Below are 17,303 nucleotides of genomic sequence, written 5' to 3' on the forward strand. Positions count from 1 at the left end.
AGAGTAGAGAAATAGAAGTCACTTAAAAGTGTGCATCTCAAAAACCAGGTGCCAACGATAACAGAATTCAATTTAGAAGTTAAAAGTGCAAAACGTGAGCTACAGTATGAAAATAACAAGTAAACCTGCAGTTTACTTCCTGTATCTAAGCTCACCAAATTCTAACCTGAAACTTCCATCTTGCTCTTTTAGGCACTTACGCCAAATTACTACAGCTGTCAATATTTAAAAACTGTACATGTTGCTTAAAAGATGACCTCTATAAACGCTAAGAAAGAAAACAAACGAACAATAAACAAACCACAGATACAGGAGACACTTTCAAAAATACAGAAATGGCAGGGAAATGTTCAAGAACAACAATCCCAATAGATAAGTCTGCTACTCACACTGAAGTCTTCCCGAATTACTAAAGGCTTCATTTTCTGAGTGTTACAGAGTAAGTCTGTGATGGTTTCATTGTATATCTCCATGTAAGACACACGTAAGAGAAATTCCCTGTCAGGAAACTAGAAGAAAAAAAATATGTAAAAACATCAGAGATCATCCAGTTATGAAAACCTACTACTGAATGACTAAGTGCTTAGAGTAAATATTAACATATTGTTTGAGAAATTATCTTGGTAAAACAAACAACAAAAAATGTCCCCCTATCGTTCTGGACTAACAATAATAAACACAAAAATATATAAGCAAAAGCATTGTTTTAGAAATAATGAAAGTATAGTATCAGAATTAGCAGAGTGCCTAGTCCAACTCTATAAGCTCAAAATAAGACCCTATCAAGAGATGTTCAAAGAGTATTAAAAATCACTGAAATAATACTGAAAAAAACTAATTTAAATAATATCAACTCTTAGGTAATTAGGCTGCCTTATCCAGCCCCCTGCTTTCATCTAATTTTTATTGCTCCTTGGTAATCACTGGTGGTTAAACAAAGGTAATGAGGAACTAACCATTCTAATAACACTTTCCTGTTCTTTAATGCCCACTTTGTGGTGGGAGGATTATCGCTTCAGGATTCAAGGGAAGGAATGAAATGAACTATAAGCTCTATGAAGTAAGCTTATGGGGGAAAAAGTGAGTTTATGTCACGCCTGTGTTCTTGCCCCACGGATAATCAAGAGAGAACTGTAAATCTACCTCCTTTCACCATTACATGAGAACACTAAAGTCGCTATCCTGTTATGTTTACCTGTATGAACTAGAAATTTAGTTGTTTACCTTCTTAATTTTTTGGAAAATGTCATGAATTGCTCTGGGTATTACTCCCAAATAATCTTCTGAACCCATCATAGTGTATGTTTTTCCTGAAGCAGTCTGTCCATAGGCAAATATAGTACCTGCAAAAACAACATGCACACATATGCAAAGATGAAAAATGAATCTATAGTGTGTAAAACTATCAATACTTGCTAAACAGACACCCAGGACTAAATGTTTCTGCGGTAAATACAAACCATTGTAGCCTTGGATGGCAGAATCTATGATTGGTACCGCTATTTCTTCATAAACATTTTTAGTAGTTTCATTGCTATGAAAGACACGATCTAAAACAAAACAAAACAAAAAAACAAGAAGTTAAGCCAAAAAATAAACTGCATTTGCATTCCGAATTAATAGTTGCTCAAAGAATAAAATTGCCAGTATATGGTATGATAAAATACTTAAAACACAATATTTTGTTCAACTTCTTGGTCCTCTGAAAATATACTTCTCTATAAAGTAAAATGTATCAGTTTTTACACAGAAAAATACAAGTCAGCTATACTCTATGCCTTCAAGAGGCAGTAGAGCATAGAGGCTGACTGAATATGGAGGGCTGTAATCAGACTGTCTGAAAATCCTGGTTTTGTCACTTAAAAAGCTGTGTGACTTTGGGCAAGGTTGTTGATGTCTCTGTGTTTCAGTTCCCTAATTTGTAAAACAGACATACTATTTTATCTTCCTCATAGAATTATTGGGAATATATGGTTAATACTTAGGAAATGAGAACTGTGTATAACCTATCTAGCAAGAAGGCCTACCTCAAACTAAACCAAGAAATACAGACATATGGAAGAAAAATACTGAGAAAAGCTGAATTTACAGGGAATAACTAGTTGGTTATCTGCTAAATGCTGGGTTTAGGGTAGCATTTGCAGTGATGAGTTCACTAGTCTAGGATGCGGTTCTCTGCTTTTGTTAGCATATTAAAAATGGACCATTCTTTCAGTGGTAGCCTGACATTAAAAAGCTCACAAGAAATTGATTTGTGAATCAAATCAATTGTGAGGCAAATTATCGAACTGCGATGAAAAATTCAGTGATCACACTGGTTGTATCAGGACCGCACATCTGCCCTGTCAGCAGAACTATATGGAAAACCAAAGTGCCATCTGAAGGCTGCTTAGGCATCATGATTTCTGAATAAGGAAATGGCAGGATGATTCAAATCTCAATGCCATCTACTTCAGATAAGTGGATGAGCGAAAATCTATGGGCATTTATGGCTATTGAGAACCTGTAGTACCCAAGTCTGAATGCATCCCTTACTCTTGGTTTTACACTCTCTGCCACCTATTGTTTTACCTTTATAAAAATTATGTTAATACCCTCAAACGGTCCTTTACCAGGAATCAGTTTCTCTACTATACATCTTTGCTCCAGAACCTTGTATGTTTTGTCAAGGTTTTCTAACTTAACACTAATTTGACAATCTAATCACTTTTACTCCTAAGGTTGTTGAGAGGACCTCACTGTTGCTCTGTGGTACCTAAATGGCAGCAACATAGTGTGGCTGGAACATAGATCTGGAGCCTAACTCTTCCACTTGCTGGCTGTGTGACTCTAGGCCTCTGTCTAGTTCCACTTTAAAAAGGGAAGGTACCTACTACATAGTATCTATTGCATGGGCTTGCTAGAGGATTAAATGAGTTGATATTATGAAGTGCTCTGAACAGCATCTGGCACACTGGCAGCACTATATACATGCTCAATCAGTACAACAATCGCCCTAGTCAACCTTTAGGGCCTCCAACTCTCTTTGTCCTAGCTAGCTGTCACTTATCTGGCAGGTCCTAATTAAGGGTGTCATTTCAGACATCAGGACTACTTGGTCCCCCTCTATAAACTCCCACAAAGCTTATGTCACCATAAGTATAATTAATTGTGGATAGCTTTTCTTCCCACTATAATGAGCTCCAACAAAAGCAGGGGTGGGTCCTTGCTGTATTCTAGCAGGCAAAGAAGGAATATCTTCACTATTTATTCTTTAAAGGGATTTCTAGTAAATAATTGTGAAAAGAATATACTAAACTGAAAGACCTTAAAGATGACTTGACATTATGTAACATGTTTTAACCTTACGGAATTTTAGGCCACAAATACATTGATGAATAAAAGGAAAAACGATAGTTTTAGTCATAAGACAGTCTTATTATAACTGTATTTTAAACATCAACTTATCTTACTTATCATACATGACGGATGAACAATTTTTAAAAGTTTCCACTGAAGCAGTTCACAAAGGGTTAGTCTCATCTTTAATGACAAGTTCAGTATTACTGATAAGCCTTTTGTACTCTTAATAGAAAAAGAATAACAGTTTAACTTTTGATGCCATTATAAGCTTACCAAAATTGAAGGATTTACTCCCATCCACTTGATAAACAGCATTATTGCCAGTTTTCCAACAAATTTGGGTATCTTCTCCAAGAGCTTCTTCTCTAAAAGAATAAAACACTGCATGTCAGTATAATTGGTCACAGAAGCCATGTTATATGAAAGACAATTTAAAACATTTCACCTGCTGAAGAATATTTTAAAAGATGGTAATGAATTATATCATATATAAGAGAAATATGGAAAATCCATCTTTGAGAGGTCAACACTTTTAAATGGGGTTTCAGGAACCTCCTGCCCTCTCATGGGAATTTCCTTCTGAAGCTCTCCACTCCCACCCACGTACCCTGTACTGGCAGCTGAAAGGGTACCTTGAAAATGCAACTCTGATTAAGTCCCTCTCACCTAAAGTCATCTGAAATCCTTAATATGGCACGAGAGCTGCATCATGTTTATTTCTCTCTTCAACCTTATCTTCTTCTAAATTCCGATATGCATCCTAACTCCATACAAATCAACTACCTGAAGATTACCACGAGATAATAGATTCAACCTCTCCCGTGCTTGGAACACCCTGACTAACCTTTCCTTTAAGGTACTTCACTATTTGTTCATTCATTCCAAGTGTCAGGAGTTCCCTGATACCAGCCCTGCCTCTCCCCCAACCTGTCATGTCATTGAAGGGCTATGACTCCTCTAGAAAACACTCTTCACCTGCCTATTATAACACATGTTAAGATGTATTGTAATGGTTTATGGAGCTGTCTTCTAATGCATTAGATAATATGCTCCTTAAAAACAGAAAATGACCCACCTTCATATACTCTTTAAGCACCCAGTAAAATTTAACAGACATTTCTCAAACACAAAATATGCTAGCATTCTGGGGCCAAGGCCAGTGACACAGATTATTTCTTCTCCTCCTTGTCTTTTCTCTATACCATTTATTACTCCCGTATCAACATTTAACATTCGGTATTTTTCACTTTATTTTCTGTCCCCCCCCCCCCCCCCGCCAAAGGACAACTACGGCAATGTCTGTTTAGTACAGTGCACTGTACTAAAAAAATCCACCATGATCAATATCAGTCATTCAACCTTCTGAATGCTGAATTCAGTCATCGTCTGAAACAGTCTTGAGTGCCTACTGAATACAATGCAAAAAGACAGACTAATCCTCCCTCTCAAGGAGTACCCAGCAAAGAGGGAGAGGCAGTTAAGTGTAAAATGACTAACTTAAGTGATGAGTGCCAGTAGGGATGTTTCCGATGCGACTTCCTTAGCGGGTGGGGGTGGGGGATTCGCACCGAGGGGGTAAAGGCAGCGCAGCTGCAGGTCAAGGTCGTGAACGTCAGCGAGACGAGGTTACAGGTGATTTAAAAGAATCCTGTAGCTGGGAAGTATCTTCCAGAACTCCGATCTTCCCCCATCGCTTTATAGAGAAGGAAACTCAGGCACAAAGTGGGTGAGCGGCCGAGTTCCGAAGCAGCAGTGACCGGAAGGAGCCGCTCTGGGAAACGCCGGGGGACTGACCCCCGGCTCGGGCCGGGCTGGGGACGGCAGTGGGGCCCTGGTCTCGGTCTGGCACACCTACCTGCTATTGAGGGGCCGAACCCGCACACAGACGGCGACCGCACCTTCCTCCGCCATCCTCTCAGGACAGGGCCTAGAGAACTGGCCAAGACCCCCGCGGCCGGCGCTTCAGCGCCCACGGGCCACCCCGCCTTTAAGTTTAAATTTTCCCAGACGCCGCTTCTGATTGAGCCGCGGCCTCATGACGTCATGGGCCGTTCCACCTAGCGTCTAGGCGCAGGGGGCGCGAGGCCGGCGGCGCGTCCAGGGTTATAAGGCGGGGGTGGGTGGGTGTAAAGGGTCTGAAGGAGAATAGGGTGGGGGTCGCAGGGAGGAATCCGAAAAGCACCAGGGGACCGGCTAACCTGGTGGTAGCAGAAATAGCTATCTCTGCTAAAAGCCGCTGAATTGCCGGCATCCATTTGCAAACACCATCCTCCACCCCCTCCTAAAGGAGTTTGCAATCTATAAAAAACAAGGCAGATAATTTTTTCCCCCACTAACAAGAGAGAATCACAACCTTTAAAGGATCATGCTATTAAACAAAAAAACAAAACAAAACAAAAAACAACCAAAACTACCCTCCCAGTGCCCAGCCCGGAAACATGAGTCTTGTGCTGAGAAACTCTGAGGTTTAGGTTTTTCCTTTTTCCTCTTTAAGCTCCTGTTTCCATTGGCTGTGAGTTCCTAAGAGGTGATTTAGGGAAAGAATTGTTGAACACTGGAAAAACTCCTTTAGTAATAAGGTGAAACTTTTATTAGCGGAATTCGCAAAGTGATTCTAAATAATTCTTTCCCAGAAATGAGTGTTAAACAAAAAATTTTAACTTTCTTGGCTGTAAGTTTTTTTAAAAAAAGAAAGGGTTTATTAGGCTATAGCTACCCAAAAACAAACCCCCCCCCCAAAAAAAAAAAAAAACACAACAAAAACACACGAAGAAACAAAGAAAACCCTTAAATGATCTGGAGGCATGAAGCCCAAACCACCAGCAGCATGCTGGGAGTGTGCAAGCGCTTTTAAACATAAGGTAGGGGGAGAGGGGAATAAGACGTAAACTGTCTGCAAATATTTACCGTAGCTATAGGCAAAGGGATGAGAAAGAGAAGCAGGGACAACCTAGGAGCCAGCTCTGGGATAGGCGCAGTGTCCACATGAAGAAATATCCACTCTTGTGGATTGGCTGCAGGGCAGCAATCGGGAAAGCCCTCTTGTAAACAAGAAGCGAAGCTCCTGGGTTTAGATGGTGATTGGCTAAAACAATCTGTAGAAATAGCCATCTGGGAATTATTCTGAAATTCCAATAGAGATATCCTGTTTCCCAGAAAAAAAGACCTAGCCGGACCATCAGGTCTAATGTGTCTTTTGGAGCAAAAATTAATATAAGACCCATTCCATTCCATGGGTGAGCAATATTCCACTGTATATATGTATCAGCTCATTTTTATCCATTCTTCTATTGACAGACACCCAGGCTGCCTCCACATCCTGCCATTGTAAACAGTGCTGCAATGAACATACGGATGCGCACGTCCCCTCAAAGTAGCATTTTGGGTTTCTTCATATAAATATCAGGAAGTAGGATTACTGGGTCCTTCTCTGTCTCTTGTTACATAAGCCTTTGTTTTAAAGTCTATTTTGTCTGGCATAAGTATTGGTATCCCAGCTTTCTTTTTTTTTTTTTTTTTGGTTTCATTTTCATGAAATAACTTTTTTCATCTCTACTTTTAGTCTCTGTGTGTCTTTTGATCTGAATGAGTCTTGTAGGCAGCATATGTAAGAGTTTTGTTTTCTTATCCATTCTGCCACCCTATGTTTTTTGATTGGAGCATTTAATCCACTTACATTGAAAGCAATTGTTGATAGGTATGTAATTATTGCCATTTTATTATTCACATTTTCTATCTTTTTTTTTCCATCTTAAAGAAGTCCCAGTAAGATTCCTTGTAATATTAGTTTGGTGGTGATGAACTCCTGTTGGGAGGGGCTCCGGTGCAGACTACCTAAGTAGGAGCTATAAAGTGATCCACAGTTGGTTACTCCCTGTGCTGTACCTGGAGGCACATGGGAGAGGCACCAAAGGACGGTTGCCACCAGTACTGACCAGGTTTGGGGTAGCTTCACAAAAAGCCAGGACACTCTGAGGCCCGCTGCCACCTACTGGCTACTAAGGTTCAGCTGCTGATAAAGCCTTCGGCTGTAGGCAAGTTGGGTGAGACAGGGTCTCGGTGAGTCAGCTGGAGCAGCTGCAGAGCTCACCAGGCCAGTCAGATTCACATTTGGCTGTACGCAGAGGAGGCGGGCTCAACGCTGGAAAGATGATGCCTGTGTGCCAGCTCCACCAGAGGAGGGCTCCCCACAGGGAAAATGGGGACTGTCCTTGCAGTCCTTGCCCGAAGTTACACGACTCGGTCTCTCCCCATGTATCTCAGATGTCCCCAGAGTCACCATCCCTCCACCGGAGCACAGAGTGACTACCTGCATGGGCCCTTTAAGAGGATGTCTTAGTTTCCCGCAGCCTTTCTTCCGTCCCACCTGGATGGTCAGAATCCCACTGTTTTACACAGCCAGACGTTGTGGGGGCTCCTCTCCCCAGCCCAGTATTTGGGCTGGAGAGCCTGCTGTAGGAGGCTGGGGTCCTTTGCTCCTTCGTGAAGACTCTGTGGCTGCAATATCTTTCAATTTTCAATCACTACACGTGGGTGTGGGACCAACCCATTTCACATCTTCTCCCCTCCTACCAGTCTCGACATGGCTTCCTCTTTATATCCTTAGTTATCAAGCTTCTGTTCATCTAGATTTCAGATGGTTCTTCAGGTTGATTTTTCTATAATTTAGTTGTAATTTTGATAAGTTCATGGGATAAGGCAATCACAGCCTTATCTACTCTGCCATCTTGGATCTCTAGTCCTTTTCTTAGTTGATTTTAAGGAGCATCAAGAATCATCACTTTCCCTCACCAGAAATATGACCTACAGTTGCTAATAATTGTTCATTATTTAGAGAAGTAAACTCTTCTGATTTAATAAAACTAGTTTGGAAGGTAATTTGGCAATATCAATAAAAACCTGAAGGCACATATGCCCTTTATGCCAGCAATTCTGCTTTTAGACTTTATAGATAGATTTAAAGGACTGGGTAGGACATATATAAGGCTATTATTGCAGCTAATTGTTTACAATAACAATTGACTGGAAACACATTAAATGCCAATAAATATGGGACTAGTTAAATAGATGGCATTTTATCAGTACAGTGTAACCAGTAAAAAAAATGATATAGCTCTTTATGTGTACTTTAGATAGCCATCCAAGATGTTGCAATAACTGAAAGAAACCTAAGGTGCAGAATTATGTGCACAATATGGTCCTTGTTGATATTTTCAAAGGATATTTATGTGTCTGGATATGTATGCATAATTTCTTAAGAGATACACAGAATATACCTTGTTTCCTTGGACAGGAAAGACTGAATTAGATAATAGATGTACCTTTCATTTTATACTATGGTATTTTATACTTATTACTATTTTAACCATACAAGTATTAAGTCATTCTACTCAACATAAAGCAACTAGTTAATAGTAAAAAACAGTAAATAAAAGTGAGTTTGCTCATTCAAAGTTTGTTTTGGGTAACCAGCTGTGAGCTAGTAGAGACTACTCTTTTTTGTGCGAGTGTGGCTAAGCTGTGAAGATGCTTGGTTGTACTTAACAATATAATGCAGAGTTAAGAAAAGCGTGTTTTAACTGATTTTTTTAAAATAGTGGGAAAATACTGCACATATTTAGTGGAAGGGAAGGAACCTGTGAAGAGGATGAAGGGACATGTAATTAATGAGTCTCTCATGGAGAGAAAGGGGGTTTGGCTCAGAGCACAGAAGAGATTAGCCTTTTATTGTTGTCCCCATAATTGTTGCCATGGTTGTCTTTATTGTCATTGTCATAACAGCTGACATTTATTGAACATAAATGTGTGCCAGGTGCTCTATTTTTTGCCCTACATGTATGTTTTCATTTAATTTTCCAAATATGTTCCTTAAGAAATATTCATTGAGTACCTACTATATGCCATATATGGTTCTAGGCTCAGGAGGCAGATAGTGAACAGAACAAAGAGAGCACCTGCTCTTATATAGCCTATAATTCTCTTCAAGGAGATGGACAATGCATAATGCTGTACATGCATAGATAGATACATACATGATAGATAGATACCGTCAATAGATAAATAGAGAAGTGAAATGATTTCTGAGACAGAGTGACTGACTCCACCAAACTGACTACCAGTTCACCCTGGGAGTGGTCGGCCCTATCACCTGAAAGGAATATTCTTGCATAGGTAAGCGGGCCCATTAAGTTGTTTACTGCTTTGGATTATACAGCTCTTAATAAGCACATGCCATGTGCCTACAAGCCACCTGTGTTAGCACGTGCCACTTGGCTACTGTGGGGTTTGGGAATAAGTTTCCCCAGGATGTGCCACTCTGGCATGCAGATTACTTCAAGCTGAAAACAATTAAAGCCCAAAAAACTCAAGAAGAGCTTTTTTTTTACCGCCTCCTCACCTGCCTAAAGTGATTCAGGTAGAAAAACCTGCTTCAGGAAGGGAACCTTAGCATATGCGTATATACGTCACATATTCACCATATGAAGTAAGTGTGGCAGACAGGGAGAATCCAAGCAAGTCTGTTTGCTCAATTCCCCTCTGTGTCCAATTGTTTCTGGATGGCCCTGCAAGAATTCATTTACCAAATATTTGCTCTTTCTCATCTATCAGTGAATTGCCTACCTCTACTTTCTTCCAGAATGATATACATACCTAATTTTGCCTCACTGTCTTTTGAATTTTCATGTTTATGTGAATTCCCCATTCACACATATTAACTTTGATTTTCTCCTGTCATTCTGCTGTATGTTGTTTGAATTATTTGACCAGCCAGAAGAACTAAAGGGGTCAGGGGAAAGTTGCTACCCCCTGCCCCCCACAACACTATATATAACAAGACTCATCCCCTTTTGGGTGTGGAGATCTACCGGCTGCTGCTTCTGTCCAAAAATTCCCTTAGTAAAGTCTTGATGTAATTCTGGACCTGCCAGAGTCTTTCTTTGGTTTCTCAGCCCCAGGAAATTTCCTCAGCGTTCTCTCTCTCTCTGTCTCTCTCTCTGTCTCTGTCTGTCTGTCTCTGTCTCTCTCTCTCTGTCTCTCTCTCACACACACACACACACACACACACACACACACCAGGTGATGATGAATATTGAGAAGAAAAGTAAAGCCAGATCACCAGAAAGAATGACAAGTTGGGAGTAGGGTTGCTAGTTTCTTGTGAAACACATTCTTATGCAAAGAAGCAGACAATACAGAATAAACAAGTAGGTAAAATAACTTACTGTGAGAGAAGGGGCCAATTTAGATGGGATGTTCAAGAAAGGTCTATGGAAGGGAACTTTGTGGTGAGGCCTATATGATAAGAATCAGCCAGACTTGGGAGGGTAGGGGAGAGGGCTTAGCAGACAGAGAGACAATGAGTCACAGAATCCAAGGCTTGTATGAGTTTGTCATGTGTCTAAGGCACAGAAGAAAAGCTCCCTTGGCTGCATTTTGGGCAATGAGAGGTAGTTGGGGTCAGGCCCTGTGAGGCCTTAAGGATTGTGATAAAATGTTTGAATGCTAATGGTGGGGGAAGCCTATGGGAGGTTTGAAGCAAGCAAGTGAAAACGGATTCATTAATTCATTCAAACAAGGCTTTCTGTTCTATTTCACTCAGAAAGTAGAAGTAGCTAGAAGAAATTTTGCACTAGTTCCTGCCTAGCTGTCTTCCTACTAGTCGATACCCACTTATCTTGTCTTCCAGGTTGTACCTAGATGTACAGCTGTCTGTCCTTCATTCTGAAAATCTCTCCATGTGTGAACTAGATCCTACCCCTTCCTGCTTGTTCTCTGTCTCACATCATCCTTTCCCCAGCTTGAGTAAACTGGTCTCATCAGCAAACACATGCCTTAATCTCTCCCATTGTAGATATCTAACAGACATTGCAAACTTAAAGGGTCTTTAAATGCCACATTCATGCTCTTCCCCTCAAAACCTGCTGAATCTGGTTTCTTGCATCTCAGTTGATGGCAAGTCCATTTTTCCAGTTACCCAGCCCACAAACTACAGTCATGATGTTTGACGTCTTTTCCCTCAATGTCTACATTCAATGTGCCTGAAATTTCTGTCGGGGCTACCTCCAGAATATGACCATTTATCACAATTTCTGGTATCCATCTGGTCCAAAATACCATCATCTCTCATCAAACTCATCTCTGTGTTTCTACCTTTGCCCACCACCACTGTCAAGTCTATTATCAACACAGCAATTTGAGCGATCCTTTAAAAATGTAAGTTAGGTCGTGTTAATTCTCTCTCAAGACCCTCGGGGCCATCCCCACCTGATTATTCTCAGAATAAAGCCCACAGTCTCAGCTGTCTCCCAGGTCTTCTATTATCTCACCCCTTGTTACCTGTCTGGGCTTACCGTCACCCCTCTTTTGTTCTCTCCACTCTAGCCACACTGGCCTCTTGGCAGCTTCTTGAATACTAGACAGGCTCCCTCTTAAGGGCTTTGAATTGGCTGTTCTCTGGCTGGTAGGCTCTTATCCCAGATATCTATGGCTTCCTTCTTTCATTTTATTCTGGTATCTGCTCAGATGTCACCTTCTCAGAACTCTCTCTGCACAAAATAGCAACTCTCTTGTTTGCTACTTCTGTTTTTGTACTCTTCTTCTTTTAAAATATTACTTATAAGTTTCAGACATAATATATATGTATTAATTCATGTATATGTTAATCTGTCTCTTCCCACTAGAGTATCTGCTTTGTGAGGTTAGCAACTTACCTTTTGTTTACTCCTTATCCCTGTATCTAGAAAAATACTTGGAGTATAGGATTTTTACTTGGAGTATAGTAAACATTATATTAAAATTTTTTGCTTGTTCAATCATCCAATAAATACTTATGACATAATTTCTGGAAAGATGCATGAAATACCTAGTTTCCCTTGGAGAGGAGGACTAAGAAAATAGACCCATCTTTCATTGTATTCTATTTCATAATTATTAATATCGTAATTAGTAAATATTAAAGTTTCTCCCAACTTTAAGAAATTAGTTAATAGATAAAAACTAATAATAGATAAAAAATAAATAGTCTACTCAGTCAAGATTTGTTTTGGTTAACTAGTTGTGAGCTAGTATAGACTACTTGAATACATTATGAAGATGCTGGGCTGTATCTAATAAGAAAATAAGAATTAAGAAAACTATGTTTTCATTTAAATTGAGTGGTCAAGAAAGGCAAAGAGATTTGTTAAAGATAAACTGAGGCATATTTAAAAACTTAGGAGTTTATTTGAACAAAAATCAATTCGAATCAGGCAGTATCCTATCTAGCAGATAGAAAAGAGCTCCAAGGAGAGCTATACAAAATGAAAGACTTTTATAGGAAGGAGGGAGTGGAACAAGGAAATTATACTAGGCCCACTAGTGGGTTGGTTATTAAAAAATTACTTTCCTTTAGGGATGGCAGGAGCCTATCAGGCAGATTACTTAACTAGTGCTGATTTTCCAGATTAATTGGTTTAAGATTCCATTTCCAGGAGAGCCAAAAATGTAATTAACTTAAGTCTTGATTTGGTGACATGAGGCTTAGCATAAGTGACTCCATTTTGGGCCTGTTGTTTTGTTTTTAACAGGTTAAAGAACTTGTCTAAAGTCATGGAACTTTTGGAGAGAGAGCTGTAAAAGGTGATTAAAATCTTTATTGATTAACATTTTTCTGACTTCAAAGATTAACACATGCATATGATGAAAAAATTTAAGTAGTACAAGAAGAACTACAGTGAAAAATAAAGCTTATTCCCACGTCTGATCCTCAGGGTACAAGTTGGTCTCTCCAAAAGCAACTGTGCCATTTCCTAAAGTGTTATCCTCAGTTAATCTACTGCTACATACACACACACATACACACATATTTTTTTCTATATTGCATATCTTTTTACAAAAATAGGTGCCTGCTATAATGCTGTCGAGCACGCTTAAAATGTGATCTTTACATAACTATTTTTATTCAGTATAAGAAGGTAAAGTGAATATCTGAGGAATGCTAATTGCACCCACTTCCATGCTGATGTTTACATTACTGTTTTTTCTTCCAAACTTTGTTTATTTCTGCAAAGCTGCAGAGGGCAGTGTAATCCTTCCAAAAGTAAGGCATAGCCTCGGATAGTGTTTTGCAATTCTTGAATGTGGTGCAAATTTTAGGATTTAGAGAAGCTCCTGGTTTTACACATACACATCAGTTCAAATTATTTACCTTTCTCACTTATTATGTGTATTTCATATAAAATTAATGCCATGTATGTTTATATTTTGCCATCACCTTTAATAGAGTAATTTTTTTAAATAGATACAATGTTTAATTTCCAAAGCACAAGTCTTGTCTTTCGTTTTGAGACAGCTATTTGTAATGATCACAGACCTAGTATCCCTTTCCTTTTAATCACGGTTACACAGGATTTGTGTGGCATCATGGAAACGGCACTGATCTGGGTTAGTACAGCTCCATGATTTATAAGCCATGCCATACTAGAAAATCATTTATCTCTGTGATTCACTACTTTCTCATCCACCAAATGAGGAGCTTGGATGAGAATATTTCTAAGGTTCCTTTTAGCTTCAACAAGTCAATGACATCATAAAAAAAGAAATTTGCTAAAACTGAGTATGGATGAGCGTCAAATGGGATATATTAATAGATGTGCAAGGAGGTGGGAAAAGCTATTTAGGTTCCATAGAAAATCTAAGGCAGTCACAGAGACTGATGGCCGTCCACCCAAGTCACTTCTCCTTTTTCTGGCCAGAAAGCAAGACTACACTTCTAGCCTGTTTTGCACATAGGCTGCTAGATAATAAAAACTTCACGGGTGCACTTTTCTTCCCTGTCCTTAGTAAGCAGCCTTCCCCTCTCTCTTATTTACTGTTCCAAAACTTGGTCGAGGCTGGGTTCATCCTCATCCTTACTGAGAAACCAGAGCCATCAGGTAAGATGTCTCACCTTCCAGCTCTCCTACCCAGACAGTCTCCACTCCAATTGATCTAGTATATCCCCACCAATTCTTGCCTCCTTTCATGCAGTTCCTGAGAATGTGCTGTGTGTCTGATCCGAAGCAGATCCTCGTGTTTATGCCCTCAATTCCTTCCTCTCCACGACCTAGTGTAGCGTCCAGCACAAGAGCAGTGGGAAGTGAGAAGGGCTGCACAAGGTTAAGAAAGAGAGTAGAATGCAAGTGGGGCCAAGGGACTGCAGGCTCTAGGACTGAGCCTGGACTCGGCCAAGTATGGCTTTTATTAGTTAGGTGTGGAAGTAAAAGAAGTAAAGCTTGTCAATCTCAAGATCTGTGAATCCCATACATTACAATAGGAAACTGATTTAAGCCAGTCACCCTTGCCCGAAGGCAGCGGAACCAAACGGTAAGTCTCAGGATAAGTACTTCCCCAAGGGACAAAACCTTTATGCATATGAATAGATGGAGAGCACATCATTGAGTCACTTCCCCTGCAGGTTGTGGGAAGGAATGCAGCCACAGAGGCAGAGGCACTCCTTAGCCAGGGGAAGGTGGGGGGCTGTGCCCACCTCTATCGACCCTGTGAGTTCCCTAGATGGTCCCCACTCAACAGCGCCTGGCTTGGATTGTCCGCCTCCCTCATCCATGGGGAGTCGTATCCGTCTTTGACTAGCCAGCCATCTTTCTGGGGCCAAACAGGAAGACATAAGGTGCAAGCACAAAGGTGAAGCAAAGTCCCTGAAAGGATCCATCTCACAAACTCTTCTTTCTTTAGGGGCAGGTATGAGGAGACAGACAGGTAGGCTGCTGCGTGCCAACAACCTACCTCCAGCAATTATTCTCTATTAAAGGAAAAAATGCTAGGAAACAAAAGAAGAATCATCTGTAATTCCACTACTCTAAAAAAAAGATATTTAAAGTTGTCAAGTGAACATTCCTTATCTATCACCCACCCATCAAATTTCATCTTCCCTAAAGTGACTTATGTTAAGTTTCTTTCTGACCTTTTCTTGAATATATGCAAGAAACCTATCTGGTGAAGTAGCCACATTTATGTTTTCAAGAATGGAATTATTCTGTACTTTTTAATGTGAAATTTGTTTGTTACATTAACAAATCAATATATAAATCTGTCTTATTTTTTAAATTTTTTTCTTGCTTTCTAATTTTTCTATTTTTTTTAATTGGCTTTCTAATTCAATTGTATGGTTGCATTGTAGTTTATTCAACCATTCCTTTGTTGGTATTTAGATTGTTGTCAAATTTTCAATATACCTTATGATACAAAAATCCGTCAATAGACCTCTTTACACTCTCATGCTTTTATTTTCATAGACTAGATTGCTAGAAGTTGAAATATTGACCCAAGTGATATGCTTGTTTTGAGTTATAACAAGTTTTACCAATTTACTTTCTAAATAATTTGTACCAATTATACTACAACCATGAGTGAGTGTCTACTTTCCTTTTCCTTCACCATCACTTGATATTATCAATATTTCTATCTTTTCAATTTTATGGGGAAAATAGATTTTATTATTTTAAATTGAAATTCCATGACTGCAAAAAGAGTGAGCATCATTTCATTGCTTATTAATAATATTTACATCTTATTTTTTGAATTGGATTAAACTTTTTCTGACGCTCTTCACCCTTTACTTTTTCCTCTTAAAGACCATGGCCATATAGTAAATATTTTAGACTTTGTGGCCATCTGGTCTCTGCTGCAGTTACTCGACTCTGCCATTGTAATGTGAAAGCAGCTATAGACAATGTAAATGAATAGCTGTGGTGTTGTTCTAATAAAACTTTATAGAAAATGAAACTTAAGTTTTATTTAATTTTTGCATGTCATAAAATATTCCTCTTTTGTTTTCAACCACTCAAAAACGGGTAAGAGGCTGGATTTGGCCTGTGTGGCTCAGTTTGCTAATCCCTGTTTTAGGAGATTTATTCACAGTGATGACATGCATTGCAATTTATGTCCATAATTTTCATATTTCCCTACATACATAGGCAAGGAAGCAGCCTATCGTATATGGTAAAATTTCTAGCTTATTTTGCACATCAATAATTTCATGGCTCATAGGTTAAACAAGAAAATTCTCTGAAGACCAGTTTTGTCTGCAGTGTCTCTGTTGTGTTTGCTTTTATTTTTTCCTTTTGCATTTAATGAGAACAAATAAAATGTTCTGACATAAGAACAAAAGGTATTATCAAATGTCAATAGCTGTGGGGCCGGCCCGGTGGCACAGGCGGTTAGAGCTCCATGCTCCTAACTCCGAAGGCCTGTCGGTTTGATTCCCACATGGGCTAGTGGGCTCTCAACCATAAGGTTGCCAGTTCAATTCCTTGAGTCCCGCAAAGGATGGTGGGCAGCGCCCCCTGCAACTAAGATTAAACACAGCACCTTGAGCTGAGCTGTCGCTGAGCTCCCGGATGGCTCAATTGGTTGGAGCGCAATCCTCTCAACCACAAGGTTGCCAGTTCGACTCCCACAAGGGATGGTAGGCTGCGCCCCCTGGCAACGGCAACTGGACCTGGAGCTGACCTGCGCCCTCCACAACTAAGACTGAAAGGACAACAACTTGAAGATGAACAGCACCCTCCACAACTAAGATTGAAAGGACAACAACTTGACTTGGAAAAAAGTCCTGTAAGTACACACTGTTCCCCAATAAAGTCTTGTAACCCTTCCCCAATTAAAAAAGAAAAAAATCTTAAAAAAAAAGTCAACAGCTGTGGAGCCATCTGTTATTGAAAAAAAGTTTGATTAACATCCTAGAGCAATCAAGCCAGTTTAGGTCTGGATGTACTAGGAAAAAGAAGAAATAAAGGCATAGCTAACCGATGATGGCTATTATTATTGACAAGAGAGCACAGCTCATTTGAAAAAGGATGTAGATAACAAAAGAAGTAGTAATTTGAAGACTCCTGATAAAATATCATTCTTTTGAACTTTTATATTTATTTTGATAAAAAGGTGAAAGGAAGCCATGGCATGTGAAAAAAAAAAAAGAGCTG

At 39.6% G+C, this 17,303-nt stretch overlaps 1 protein-coding gene across 1 annotated transcript in view; it reads right to left on the reverse strand.

Annotated features, from left to right (window-relative positions):
* CENPE (centromere protein E) overlaps nucleotides 1-5,253 on the reverse strand; it is a gene marked incomplete at its 5' end in the record, with an annotated part of 64,288 nt that extends 59,035 nt beyond the window's left edge. The window contains 5 exons of the mRNA XM_081057260.1: nucleotides 390-509; nucleotides 1,225-1,343; nucleotides 1,461-1,550; nucleotides 3,616-3,707; nucleotides 5,198-5,253. Coding sequence (XP_080913386.1) covers nucleotides 390-509; nucleotides 1,225-1,343; nucleotides 1,461-1,550; nucleotides 3,616-3,707; nucleotides 5,198-5,253 — 477 coding nt within the window. The remainder of the gene's footprint in view (nucleotides 1-389; nucleotides 510-1,224; nucleotides 1,344-1,460; nucleotides 1,551-3,615; nucleotides 3,708-5,197) is intronic.
* Between the last annotated feature and the right edge of the window lie 12,050 nt (nucleotides 5,254-17,303).

This window comes from Rhinolophus hipposideros (assembly GCF_964194185.1).
Source record: "Rhinolophus hipposideros genome assembly, chromosome: 1".
NCBI lineage: Eukaryota > Metazoa > Chordata > Mammalia > Chiroptera > Rhinolophidae > Rhinolophus > Rhinolophus hipposideros.